The sequence below is a fragment of the Brassica oleracea genome, chromosome C5 (genome assembly GCF_000695525.1).
Source record: "Brassica oleracea var. oleracea cultivar TO1000 chromosome C5, BOL, whole genome shotgun sequence".
Taxonomy (NCBI): Eukaryota; Viridiplantae; Streptophyta; class Magnoliopsida; order Brassicales; family Brassicaceae; genus Brassica; species Brassica oleracea.
The window spans coordinates 42,472,150-42,485,117 of record NC_027752.1 but is presented as its reverse complement, the minus strand read 5'-3'; the positions used below and the strand labels follow the sequence as shown (position 1 = coordinate 42,485,117).

Below are 12,968 nucleotides of genomic sequence, written 5' to 3'. Positions count from 1 at the left end.
TCACGAAAATAAAAAGTTCTCCAATAACCTACTTAAAATATAAAATCCCCTTTTAAAAAAAACGTACTTAATAATATTTTTTTACGTGTAATAGTTGAAAACTGACAATTGAATATCGATCTAGAATATTATTTTAATATATCTAATGGTAAAATATTAATTGTAATAAACAAATTTTGAATTTTGTAATATTACATGAATTAGAAGTCTTTAAAATCTAAAATCTATTTTATTAACATAATATATTTTTTATTAATTTATTATTTTTACGTTACAAAATATTGCTTTAGTTTTATTTGTATATTAATTTTATAATAATTTATATTTTTAAGCAATTTTAAAATTATCAAGAATATAATATATTTAAAATTATTTATTTAAATATATCCAAATATGATGTCTTATTTTTATGTGTGTTTGCGTTGAGCATATTAATTTGTAGTTTGTATATTAAATAACACCTTGTTGCGTGTCGTTCTATGGTTTTAATAAATGAGTTGTCATTTCATTTTTATTACTACTAACATGATTTTTTAGTGATTAGTGATAATATATTTTTAACGTTATGTATTATATTTTATCGTATATTTTCTAACTCTTCATGCTGACACTTTTTAGAATCATTTTAATTAGATAATAGGTTTAAAGATGTAAATAAAACTGTGTATGTTCTAAAGTTAGACTTTTTAGTGTAACTGAGCACTATCAATTGTGGAAATTATATTATGATTTTATTTTACTAAATCTTTCTTTATGTATATATTTTTTGTTTTATTTTGTATTTTTACAATTTATTGCTTTATTCTTTAATTGGAGAGAATTGCTACTTCATATACCTTAAAAGTCTTCGGTTGGTTTTTGTTCGTTTTCTTTCTCCAATTACAATGTACAGTTCGACCGTTTCTTTTTTTGGGATCAAACTACTAATATTATCAGATAGAAAAGTTTAAATTCTAAGAATAGAGTGAGTATTTGTGCTAGAGAAAACTGATTTAGCCACTAATATAGTGAGATATTATAATATTAGAAGGTATGAAAACGCTTCTCTATTGTCATATGCTGGACATAATTAAGTTGTTGTTAATTGATTTTATATTTATGATAACTGGAAATACATCTTTATTTCTTCCTTACATCATCTTTAATTGGTTTACGGTTCGACCATTTCTAATATACTTAGAGTAACATAATATTAGATGTAGATTATCTCCTTCAATTAGGAATGCACATAATGAGAGAAATTCAAGGTGTGACCACTTTACAATTTTTTCTCCATATCTATATAGAGTTAGTTTATAAATTACTCTATCGGTTTCAAAATGTAACCAATTTTAATTAAAATCTGTAATATTTAAAAGTTATTACTTTAGAAAACTGTCATTTAATATATAAATTTAATCAATTACACAGTAATTTACATAATTTAATTGGCCACACAATATCCAATAAATATAAATTTACATTGAAATATGAAAACAATTTATATAGTGAAACAAAAAATACTTTTAAACCATTATATTATAAAACAAAGAGAATATTCAAATTATATTGAAACATTAGAATAGTAAGAATTAGAAAAGCTGAAATCTCAACGTCTATCATTTACGTCGGTCATGCCTTAGACCTTCTCCAATGTATTCCTCTATTTTTTTTCTCTAAAATCGAGGAATTTCATAATAGAGATGGATTTGTCTCCGATGTATTTTTCTATTTTATCTCATAAAAAAGAATATTCTTGATATATTCTTTTCTAAGTTTACAAATAATAGTTTTTATTTGTGAAAGTTGAAAACCAGCCCAACTTATTTTAGTATTTTATAAAATTATGATATTATTTACACTAAATATTTCTTTACAAACTATTATGTAAATGAAAAATATAATTATATTTATATAAATAATATATTTTCACAAAAAAAATATTTTCGGTTATAATTGTTTAAGTAAAAAGTTAAAGCATCATTTTGTAAAAACAAATAGAGGAGGTGACATGGCAAAAATATAGTTTCTCATTGGTCGATTATTTTCGCCTACGTGGACACTCTATCTAAGGCTTATATCCTCCTTTTATTACTTGTTTGATATTTAATACTTAATTTTTAATATATTATGTATTATGTTTTTCAATGTTATGTTTTTTGCATAATTCGACCCCTGTTATACTATGATTAGTTACTTCTTCACCTTTACTTCTCTGTTATCAATAATACACCCCCAAACCACTGTAAGTATTGAGATCTTTTTGATAGAAAACAAAATTTTAGTCATTTTCTAACAAAAACAAAATTATTTGAACATGTCCAAAAGTAAATTAACGATGTTGACAACTGGAATTATTGGGGTTTTTGTTATGATTTTTAGAAAAAAAAAGAGAGAAAGAAGTGGGAAATTCGCATGATAAAAGAAAGTATATAACAAATGCAATACATGTTGCCACTTCTCATGATATCAGAAAATGAATTCATGCACGTGGACCCTGTTAGTACAGTTTTCATTATTATTTTCTTGTAGTAAACCGTATTATTATTAGAGGTAGAGGATGTGCACATGATCGATACATTCTATTGTCCTTTGCTGCCAAAAAAACAATTGATAATGCAAGAGAAGTGGCGATGATATAAAGTTGAGTATGTTAATGTGTGAGGTGTGTTGTTGTGTGTCCTTATGACCAAGACAGATGGTGTTGACTTGTGGTTGGTGTCACTTTGTCGATTTTCTAAGATCATTGCTGACTCAGCTGCTGCTCACTCACTTTCTTTTTGTCCTCTAGCTCAGCAGCGCGTGGACAAAACAACCGGTCGCCTATCTCCGGTTCGTAGACGGACCTTTATTTAGGACGATGAGTAATTAGTAATGGGCCAATAACAGTATAAACGAAGCCCATTACGAAAAGTAGTCGGAGAACAAACATAGTCGCCGGTCAAAGCGTTGTCGTTTCAAAACAGAGACCTTCGTTTTCCGCAACGGAAGGAGGGAAGCTCTGTCGCTCTTAGATCTTCACTCGGAAACTTTAGGAGGGAAGATTACTTTAAAGCTTCGAGCTTTCGGATCAGCTTGTTTATAATCAACTGGTTTCGATGTCTTTGATACACCTCTTCTTCTTCGTGGGTTTGGTAAGCCTTGAAGCTGCTGCCGCGACTTCGTTTTCCCTAGGATCGCGCTCGATTCTCCGAGACATCGGTAGTAACGTCATCGCGGATCAGAAAGATAACACCGTCGAGCCGAACGCGATCAACTTTGATTCAGTTTTCCAAGACACCTCTGCCAAGTTCGCCGTTTTGGAGTTCTTCGCTCACTGGTCAGTCTTCTCTCTAGAATCAACCTGGAAAAAAAAAGTTTCAATCTTTCGTTTAGAAATGCTCCCAAGTCCTGAGATTTATCAAGAAATAGACTTTACGTATTTTAAAATTGAATGCTAAAAATCTTGATCAACATTTGGGCTAAAAAAACAACGAAGCCCAACATTACAAAGCCCGGCTGACATGGCAAAAAGAAACTTTTCTATTAGTTGATTTTTTGATCCTACGTGGACACTCTTCCCTTGGACTATATCCCCTTTTAGTATTGTTTATAAATTTATTTTATTGATAATATTATTTTTTGGTTTTTTTCTTTTACATTAACTTCTTGTTTTTTCCAATGTTAGTTTTTCTTAATTTAAATTTATATGTTTATAATTTTTCATTTTTCTTGTTGTAGATGGAGAATTATATTTTTATTGATGGTTTTTTGTATGTGACATAAACTTTTTGAAATTTTAAAATAATGTTATATATAGTACGATTAACACATTAAAGAAGAGAAACATATTCAGGCACATTTTACACAGGTTTTATATGCATAATTTTAAACATTATATATGTATATATTATAAGTTTGAAACATGTAAATGCTTTCTAAAGCTAAATACTTGTTCTGAGTTTACATAACTTATCGAAAGTTTTATCTCTTTTTAAATTCAAATCACAGAAAAAAATATCAAAAAATCAGCATAGATGGGTTTTTTGAGCTTTTAAATCGAAAAATTACATGAATCAGATAACAACAGTTTTATAAACAACTGGATAAAATTTGACCGAGCCAAAGATTTTTACACAATATGTTCTTTCTTCTTCAAATTGCGAAGAACCTATAGGCACAAGAAAAAAAATCATAATTTTTGTTTTCACTTATATAACATTTTTTCTTCTTTACACACGGAGTTTATTACACTGGTATAAGCAATGGAGAACTCTATTCATGTAAGATTCACATCTATGCATTTTGACAAAGAAGAATTTTAGAATCTTTAGTTTCGGAATGGACCAACTTCAGTCATATATACTATATTTTCTCTATGATTCAAATCTTACAATTTTAATGTATGTGCAGATTTCCATGTGAAAAAGCATGCACGTCATCTATCATTCAACCTATTACTTTTTCCAAAGTAAACACTATAATCCTCGTTTGGTTAGCTCCACAAACTAATATCTTTGGATCAGTTTACTAAAAAAAATATGGATACCAATGTCAGAAAATAAAATAAACACTATCAAAAATAAATATTGGCACAAGACTATTTGGTTCAAGGAACATATTCCACGTAATGCGTTTATATCATGGCTGGCTTTGCGGAGAAGACTGCCAACCAAGGATCGCTTGAGGCATTGGGGGTTAAATGTCTTTGGAACGTGCGTCCTTTGTAATCTGGAAATAGAGATTCACCATCATCTCTTCTTTGATGCTCTTTCTCTCGCTTGATATAGGAGTCTTTTGCTGCTGAAGTTTGGATTTCTCCTCAGGCTGATCTACACTCTGTTGCAGCCTGGATCAATTAACCCCGCGTCAACGCAGATGCGCATGCTACTCCAGTCATCAAGCTCTATTTTCAGTCAGCCATCTACCTGCTGTGGAAAGAGCGTAATGCTCGTGTGTTCACAGCTGTCTCCTCACCTTCATCAGTCATCCTTGCCTCTCTCGACCGTATGATGCGTGACCATCTCCTCTCTTACCCGGCAAGTTCTTCTTTCTCTTCTTCTCTACTTCTTTTTATCTTTCTTGCATAAGACCTCCTTAAGGTTTTTTTTTTTTACTTTGAGTTGTTGTTGGTTGTTTTTGTTTCCTTGATGTAATAAGTTGTTTAAAAACAACAGTGTAACCTTTCATAAAATGATAATCTTAACATCTTACCAAAAAAAAAAACAAATATTGACTTATTTATGTGAATATATATTTTATTTTAAATCATTATAATGGACAAATAAAGCACCATAATTTGTACAACAAATTTTCTTAGATTCACCTCATCATACTCACCATTTTACCATTTTAATTACATAATTTTACATGAGCTTCTTCACCCTCCCCGGTTATTTTCTCTTTATTTATAACTACAATATAAAGTTATAAACTATATATATTATAAATTAATAATTTATTTACCCTTGAAGTCTAACGATTAAAAATAGAACATAATTCAATATAGATATATGATTCCATTAATAAATTAGCAGTTACAAATTTGAAATTTCTAGAAATATCAAAAATCGTATATTAGTTAATTATCTTCTAAATGACATTTATTTCTAATTCTTTTTGGATGAGAATATTTTGGCTAAGGTGGATAGTCCCAAAAGCCTTGAATTTAGTCTCTTTTATATAGTAGGATATTGATTAGCAATTGATTCTACTATAATATTTTTGTTAATTCAAGCTATTGTTCAAAAAATAAAAAGGAAGATATATATATATATCAATATTTATTTTTATTTTTATTCAGTAACATATTACACCTTGCTAAAAACATCAGCAAAGATTTATTAACATTCTTATTCTTTTCTTTGACAAATACGTAATATTATTATAAATATTATTTGAGTTTTAGTTTGATAAAGAAAAGCATTTATATTCACATTGGCATGCCGTTGGTCCTTTTTTTTCGCAACAACGCACCTACCAACCCCTTGTTATACTGTTTTGGACAGAAGGCACGGCAGGCTTCGTCACTACGTCATCACATCCCACTGAGTTTTGATGAAATGATAAACATTGGCCTTTTCCTTTCCGAGCAACCACCCTCCACCGTTTTTCCTGTTATTAACAAAGCCTTAGTTTTCATATTTAAAATAGAAGATGTTTTTTTTGTAAAACATATGTTTAGAGAGTTTTCTGTATATTTATAGGAAAAAAAACTAAACATCTAAACATTTTTAGAGAGTTTTCTGTATATTTATTAAGTACTTCGTATTGCACTTAACTCACCAAGCATATCTTGGATGTTTAAAAACACAATTACGTCAAATATAAGTCAAGAACTGTTAAATAGTTAGATTTAGAAAATGTAAACAGCAAACCTGGCAGTTGTCTGTCGGTATTTGCAAGTGCTAATAGCTGGTCGTAGCTCTGGAAGCGAAACATCTCAGTTGGTATGACCTTGTCAGAATCAGTAACTTGAGTGAACCTTATGCCCTCGCCGAAGCGAATAGGGACAAGGGCATATATCAGACAGACTGAAATTGTTGTTGCTACGTGTAACATCAAATCCACTAAGAGAGTAAATGAATCCCTCATTGAAATCTTGTCGGTACGTCTGGCTGCGGGTCGCATTCACGGTTCCATGGATAAGCGTCGACTATATTGTGTGGAAATAATCAATTGCAATAATCGAAATAAACATCATAATCTGTTACAATAGCAAAATCGGGTTAATCAAAGTCACATGTTCATCCAAGAAGAGCATGTCGATAGGTCGCCTCCTTTCTTGGTGTTCCGAGCCTCCCAGAACCGGAGAAGACGGACCTCAACAGTGTTTGAACAACGCCCCGCCCTTAAGTCAGCAAGACGCGTGTAGGAATTAGCCATTGCAAGATTCGAAGCTTTAGAACGTCTGGAGTTTTGAGATTTTTTTAGCTGTTTGGGATCTTCATCGCGGAGATGAAACATATCTATAGTATAAAGCTCCAAGAGGTTAGCTTTCATGATAATTATGATGTTTAATTGACGGAGGGTGGGGAGAGTAGTGGGGCTGGGGTTAATGTTGTGATTAAAGAGATGAGAAACAGATACGCTCGCCGTTGCAGTATGGAAGAATAGCGAAGAATGAAAACTGCCACCGTGAGAAGAAAAAGAAAGGAAGAACTGCGAGGAATGGTGATTGTTACTACGGCATGGAGAAAACTCTAAAGGAAATGGGCCAAACGAATTAGTTTTTGGAAAGGCTCAAACACAAACATATCTGCGAAGCCCAAACGCTTGCTGTTGCTTGCTGTTTAAAAAAAAAAAGAGACCAACGCTATTTTTTTTTAACATGGAGTAGGAGAAGAAAAATAGATGACACGTGTCCAATTCTAAGATAGGCAATGCTGAGGTGGGGGTCGAGAATGGAGAATTGTTAACTTTATTGTTATAGATTGGTTATAATGGGATTTTTCTTCTAATGTTACTGTTTTTTCTAAAATTTCTTTTGTTTTTTTGGATTATAGTTTGTCTGACCTGATTTTTATTTATGTATGTATGTATGATCTAATATTTATGCTTGCTCGTAAGTTTAGATTGCTACAGAGGTTCTATGTTTATTTGATTTGTATTTTTACGGTTTCCATTATTAATGTCAATAACCTTTGCTATTTTATATAATGTGATTTTTGTAATGCTAACATTATTATTATCCTTGTGACCAAAGGGCCCTTTCACATATCTAAATGCATAAGCATTTTAGTTACTTTTTGGATTTTAATTTGTTTGACTTCATTTGATTTTTTATTTAATTTTTTTCGTCAACTTCATTTGATATATATATGATATATAATATTTTCATTGTTTTTTTATCTGTCTATTAATTTTGATTGCTACAGTTTTTTAATTTCAATGCTTAAATCAGTCAATTGCTTTGTGTGTTTATGTATTTGGGTATACAGTCCAATTGGGCCGAGCTTACTCGATTGCTACTCTAGTCAGATCTTACTATCCTTCAGAGTTGAATAGTTATTTTTCTTCTCGAGGGGAAGGAACAAAGGGACTCGTTCAGTTCTCTGACATTGGCAAACAGGCTAGAGGTAACTCAAACCTCTACTTGATAGTGCGTTTTTGTTTGTTTAATTGCCTGCATTTTAGTGTGTTTTAATTGCCTGCGTTTCTGTAGATCTCTTGTTCACCGACTACCAACAGGGGTTGAAAGCGAGCCTCAATTTCGACCCCTATAGGGTAAATGTTAAGTTTGTTGAAAAATGGAAACGATAAACATGCATTTGGAAGTTTCTCCCTTGGCTTGAAATACAAAATTCTAAATGCTCAACTCAAGTATGGTGTCGACAACATTGTAAGTTTTTTTAATCAATTGCTGTCTCTGATTATATTGTTGTTCTGTTTGTTTCTTGTCTGAATATATTGTTTAAATGTTCATTCTCCAGATTCGATTGAGATCATCAGTTGATGCGGGTGGCCTAAGTGGCGGTTTGGTTGCGTCTTTTCCGGACCAAAGCTCTAGCAAGGTATGATCCTACTTGTTTTGTGTATTTAGTTTTGGATTGTCTAGTAACCTTTTCCTATATTTGAGGTTAGCTTGGGTTACGTGCATCCCAATGCTATTGCTAATTTCACCACAAGCTTCGGTTTGTTCCGTAATCCTTTGTTTGCTCTCTCTGAAGTAGTTGGGAATCACCTTTGGTCCCTTGGATTTGATGCTTCGTTTGATGTGACCACCCAAAGCTTCAGAAGCATGGATTTTGCTTCAAGTTTGATTTCTGATAAATTTATAGCTTCTTTCAACAGGTTATTGAGTATATCCTTATTGATCTATGCTTGCCTCTTAACTATATTTGCTTTAATAATACTAAATTTAATATATATTTTTTTGTTGCATATAGCTATAATAGGGCTGATCTACTGAAAGTTTATCTTTACCAATCGGTCATGAACTCTGCATATGCTGTTGAATTGTCTCGCCAAAGATCCACCAACACCAGCAGGATTAGCATTGGTTATGAGCATAGGTTTGGATCAGAAGTATTGGTGAAATCAAGAGTTGATAGCAATGGGACCGTGGCTGCACTATTTCAGTACAAGTGGAATCCAGGAACGTTTTACAGGTTTTCAGCAGAAATTGATCTATGCTTGCCTCTTAACTATATTTGCTTTAATAATACTAAATTTAATTATTATTTTTTCTGTTGCATATAGCTATAATAGGAGGGCTGATCTGCTGAAAGTTTATCTTCACCAATCGGTCATGAACTCTGCATATGCTGTTGAATTGTCTCGCCAAAGATCCACCAACACCAATCAAGACTGATAGCAATGAGACCGTGGCTGCACTATTTCAGTACAAGTGGAATCCAAGAACGTTTTACAGGTTTTCAGCAGAAGGTGGCAGCAATCAGGGGATCAGTTTTGGTCTTGCTTGTGCTTTTACAGGTTGAAGCAAAGCCTTCCAGCTGAATCTGTTAACACGCTGAGGGTTCCCTTTTATCTTTAGTATATGATGATTTGACATGAGAATCTAATCTTTTGCAGACGATTTGATGTAGTCTTTTTTATCTTTGAAGACAGTGACAATAGCATTTCTGATTTGATCTAATCTTATTTTGGTGTTACTGTTTCTATTGCCTTGAATTTTTGAAGGAGTAAAATGAAAATAATATTTCTTATTTTCAATTTACCTAAACGTTTTTTATCATTCATTTTGAAGTCTTTGTGGTTAATCATCTCCGAGTCGGTTTCTTTGTTATTCTACTGATTCGTATTGTTGTTTCTTGAGTTATACTTCCACTCTGCAACTTCTTTATATTTTCAGGTATGTTTCTTGATTAGCAAGGAAATCCCTGGGGTTCGCTACATGATCCGAGATCATTGGAATCGAGCTTGTCTAGCACGGCAGTGTAGAGAATGGCTTGTACTCTGTCTTCCCCTGTGCCCATTTAACCTTTGGCTCCTCCAAAACAGATTCGGTCTTTTCTTCTTCTTATTCCGAGTGTTCTCGTTCTTAGGCTCGAGGGTTCTCTTGGCTGCTCATAGTCGTGCTTGTGGTTGAGTAACTAAAATTCAGGTCTATGATGATCTGTGTCTGATGTTTCTTGATATGAATCGTTTGATTGGGCTTGATCAAGCTCTTCTTCAAGCGAGTTAGATTGTTAGATAACTCGGTGAAAAGGGTTGTGAATGTGACAAGTCTCTTGTCGGGTTTAGGTTTAGAAAATGATTTATTCCCACTGGTTCTTTTATTTTTTTTTCCAACCAACCCGCTTTCAATCGGACCCGACAAGAACCAGCGCCAGAACGGACCGGATATTACACAAAGTGTCCCACATCGGTAGTTGGAAGGGATCTTTAGTAATATATAAGATAGATGAGCCACTCCACTTATCACCAATTGGTTTTAGGTTGGAAGCCCATCTACCTTCACATGGTATCAGAGCCCGATCCACGCAGTCCAACCCGATCCACATCGATCTGGCCCAAATTTGGCCCACCGATCCTTGCCTGAGCATTCTGAGATTGACGCTCAAAGAGCCATCATCTCGAGGGGGCGTATTAGACACAAAGTCTCCCACATCGATAGTTGGAAAGGATCTTTAGTAATATATAAGATAGATGAGCCACTCCACTTATCACCAATTGGTTTTAGGTTGGAAGCCAATCTACCTTCACACCGGACACGTGACTCGGTTCTTTGTCGGATCACGTGGCACTAGCTTGAGCGGCAAGGAAGCGGATCTGTTGAGAGAGATCAGTGAGCGCCGTTCAAGTATTGGCGCTAACGGAGGCGCCGGAGATTGAACGGAAAGTTGTGGTGGTTCCGGGGATGGGGTCCTGTCCGAGGCACGGTTCTGTCGGGAAAAGAAGATTTGATCCATTGAGAACTGGCCGGACATTGCTGAAAGAGTGAACGAGGTTGTCGTGGAAGCGTCCGACTCAAACTCCTACATCGTATCGCCGCACAACAGCCGCTGGCTCCGTATCTTACTTGTAGAAGAAGGAAACGGTGAACTTGGGAACTATGCAGCCTACTAGAACGGCACCGTTTAGTTTGAGTCTAGTAGGAACAAAATGGTGAAGAGAAGATGATGAAATGAGTTTGACATTTTTAGGAGGTTTATTCTGTTGGTAATTATGTTTATTATTTTGGTCGTCATTATAATTAGTAAAGCCTCTAATTTCAGTTTTCTGTAAACGTGCTCTTACAATTTTGCTAATACTTTCTTAATTTTCTGTATTCGCCTTTATAGATTCAACGAAAATCTGAAGACGGTATACAGAGATTTATGTTTAGTAAACCAGAGTCCAAAAAGTTGAATAAACATTATTGTTATTTGTGTATTTTTAATCATATGGGCTGAACGCTGCTCATTCCATTTTAACATAGAGAAATGGACACTTGAAATGAAGCCGATGTTATAAGGTACTGAGTACTGATGAATGTGTGTTTAACTTTTCCCAGCGTAATTTTTTGCAAGTGATTTGAAAGCTCGAGCTAGGTTCCAACAACAGTATGCCGGAAAAAGCGAATGCAAAAGAGAAGCGGTACATATTTATCCAAAATCAAAAGAAGCATTTTGAATTGTGATTCTTGAAAATTCTTGCTATTTTAGAAGCTAAAGTAGTGACTTAATATTACGTATTCATTATGCCACATCCTGAAATGCAAATTAGATCAATATACAAATGCAAGAGACTTTTATGACCGTACGTTATTGCTATATCATTGCAATCTTCTCTTTGTTTTTTTCAGGAAGTGAGGGATTATGAAATCGATCCAAGGGAAATGTGGAAAAGATATGTTCAGATCTCAAGGTAGTAAAGATGTGTATTGATCTTGATGTGGTGAAAATGGGGTATGATCGACGGGAGAAGATTAACCATGTTGAAGCTTTGATGAATCCAGTAATTGTAGAGTAGTGGTCACAAATTTTGCTTTTGATAAGTTTTTGACTCAAGTTCTCAAAACGGGGAGTTTCTGCGCCACCTTCCTCAAACTTTTTTTTTTTTTTTTTGTCTAAAACAAAGTTTAAGTAGTCATGAAACATTCAAGGAATATTTATATAGTTCATAAAAAAAACTATCACATGGTTTTTATCATGAAACATAGTCTCGTTTCTTTTTTTTTTAATATAGAAACATAGTCTCGTTTCTTTTTTTTTAAGTAAATGAGATCCTACCAAAAGGACAAGTCCAAACCAGAAGAAGAAAAAAACATCAATGAAATAAGTTCATACTTGTCCATCACAAAATTTACCCACACGAACCTGTCATGTTAGTTATGCCTTAGCCCGAGTTACCACATATTGTTTATGAATCATGCTTAATATTTATTATATCAAAAATGTTATCCCCTATATATTAAAGAGAAGCATTTTTAAGGGTTTCCTTAAATATCTATTGGTAGCATTGACGTGGCATCATGAGAAGCCTTTATTTGAATATTCACATACGTGTCGTGCAGAGAACACACGGAAGCAAACAATATGAATTTAATGCAGCCATTACATTTCTTAATAATCTGGTCACTTTCTTTTCGACGATATTTTCCAACTTAACTTTCTTTTCAACGTAACTTTCTTTGTTTTCTTCTCGACGTAGAGACGATAAGAATTTGGTCACTTTCTTTGTTGTCTTAAAAATCTAGATATAATCATAGAGACGATCGTGTTGGTATGAGACAATATATACACCGGCTAAGACAAGAAGGCGAGCTTGGTGATTGAGTTTCCAGTACTCACGCGCTTCTTTTTATTCTGAGACAAGAAGCTCGTGAGTTCATGATGGCGTGAAGAATGTTTCCAGTACTCACGAGCTGCGATTGATAATGATATGGGTTGATAGAGGAGAGGACTCAGGCTGAAGGCAGAACGCTGAACTTCGTGTTATAGGTACGGAAATAATAGCCGTTATTCTCTCCGCATGCAAAAGAGTAAGGCTGTGACAATCCAAGAGTAAATTTGAAACTCTCTTTAGGCAAGAGAGCATTGTCTTCAAAACAACTAAGCAAAGCC

At 33.6% G+C, this 12,968-nt stretch overlaps 2 protein-coding genes across 2 annotated transcripts; both read left to right on the top strand.

Annotated features, from left to right (window-relative positions):
- The first annotated feature begins 2,506 nt into the window (after positions 1–2,506).
- On the top strand, positions 2,507–4,971 carry LOC106292365. Its single transcript, XM_013727958.1, has 2 exons — positions 2,507–3,298; positions 4,749–4,971. Exons 1-2 carry the CDS (start codon positions 3,078–3,080, stop codon positions 4,969–4,971), a joined length of 444 nt encoding a protein of 147 aa, XP_013583412.1. The 5' UTR covers positions 2,507–3,077.
- Positions 4,972–7,361: 2,390 nt separating this feature from the next.
- LOC106292364 (mitochondrial outer membrane protein porin 1-like) lies at positions 7,362–9,271 on the top strand. The gene is made up of 7 exons (XM_013727956.1): positions 7,362–7,371; positions 7,899–8,036; positions 8,123–8,184; positions 8,391–8,471; positions 8,537–8,751; positions 8,847–9,068; positions 9,160–9,271. Exons 1-7 carry the CDS (start codon positions 7,362–7,364, stop codon positions 9,269–9,271), a joined length of 840 nt encoding a protein of 279 aa, XP_013583410.1.
- The last annotated feature ends 3,697 nt before the right edge of the window (positions 9,272–12,968 follow it).

Bases quoted from the DNA above. Each gene is read 5' to 3' on its own strand.
- LOC106292365 (XM_013727958.1), top strand. From the start codon at position 3,078: ATGTCTTTGATACACCTCTTCTTCTTCGTGGGTTTGGTAAGCCTTGAA. The intron at 3,299-4,748 runs GTCAGTCTTCTC...CGCTTGATATAG, and splicing joins TTGGAGTTCTTCGCTCACTG to GAGTCTTTTGCTGCTGAAGT.
- LOC106292364 (XM_013727956.1), top strand. The intron at 8,037-8,122 runs GTAACTCAAACC...GCGTTTCTGTAG, and splicing joins CATTGGCAAACAGGCTAGAG to ATCTCTTGTTCACCGACTAC. The intron at 8,185-8,390 runs GTAAATGTTAAG...TTCATTCTCCAG, and splicing joins TCAATTTCGACCCCTATAGG to ATTCGATTGAGATCATCAGT.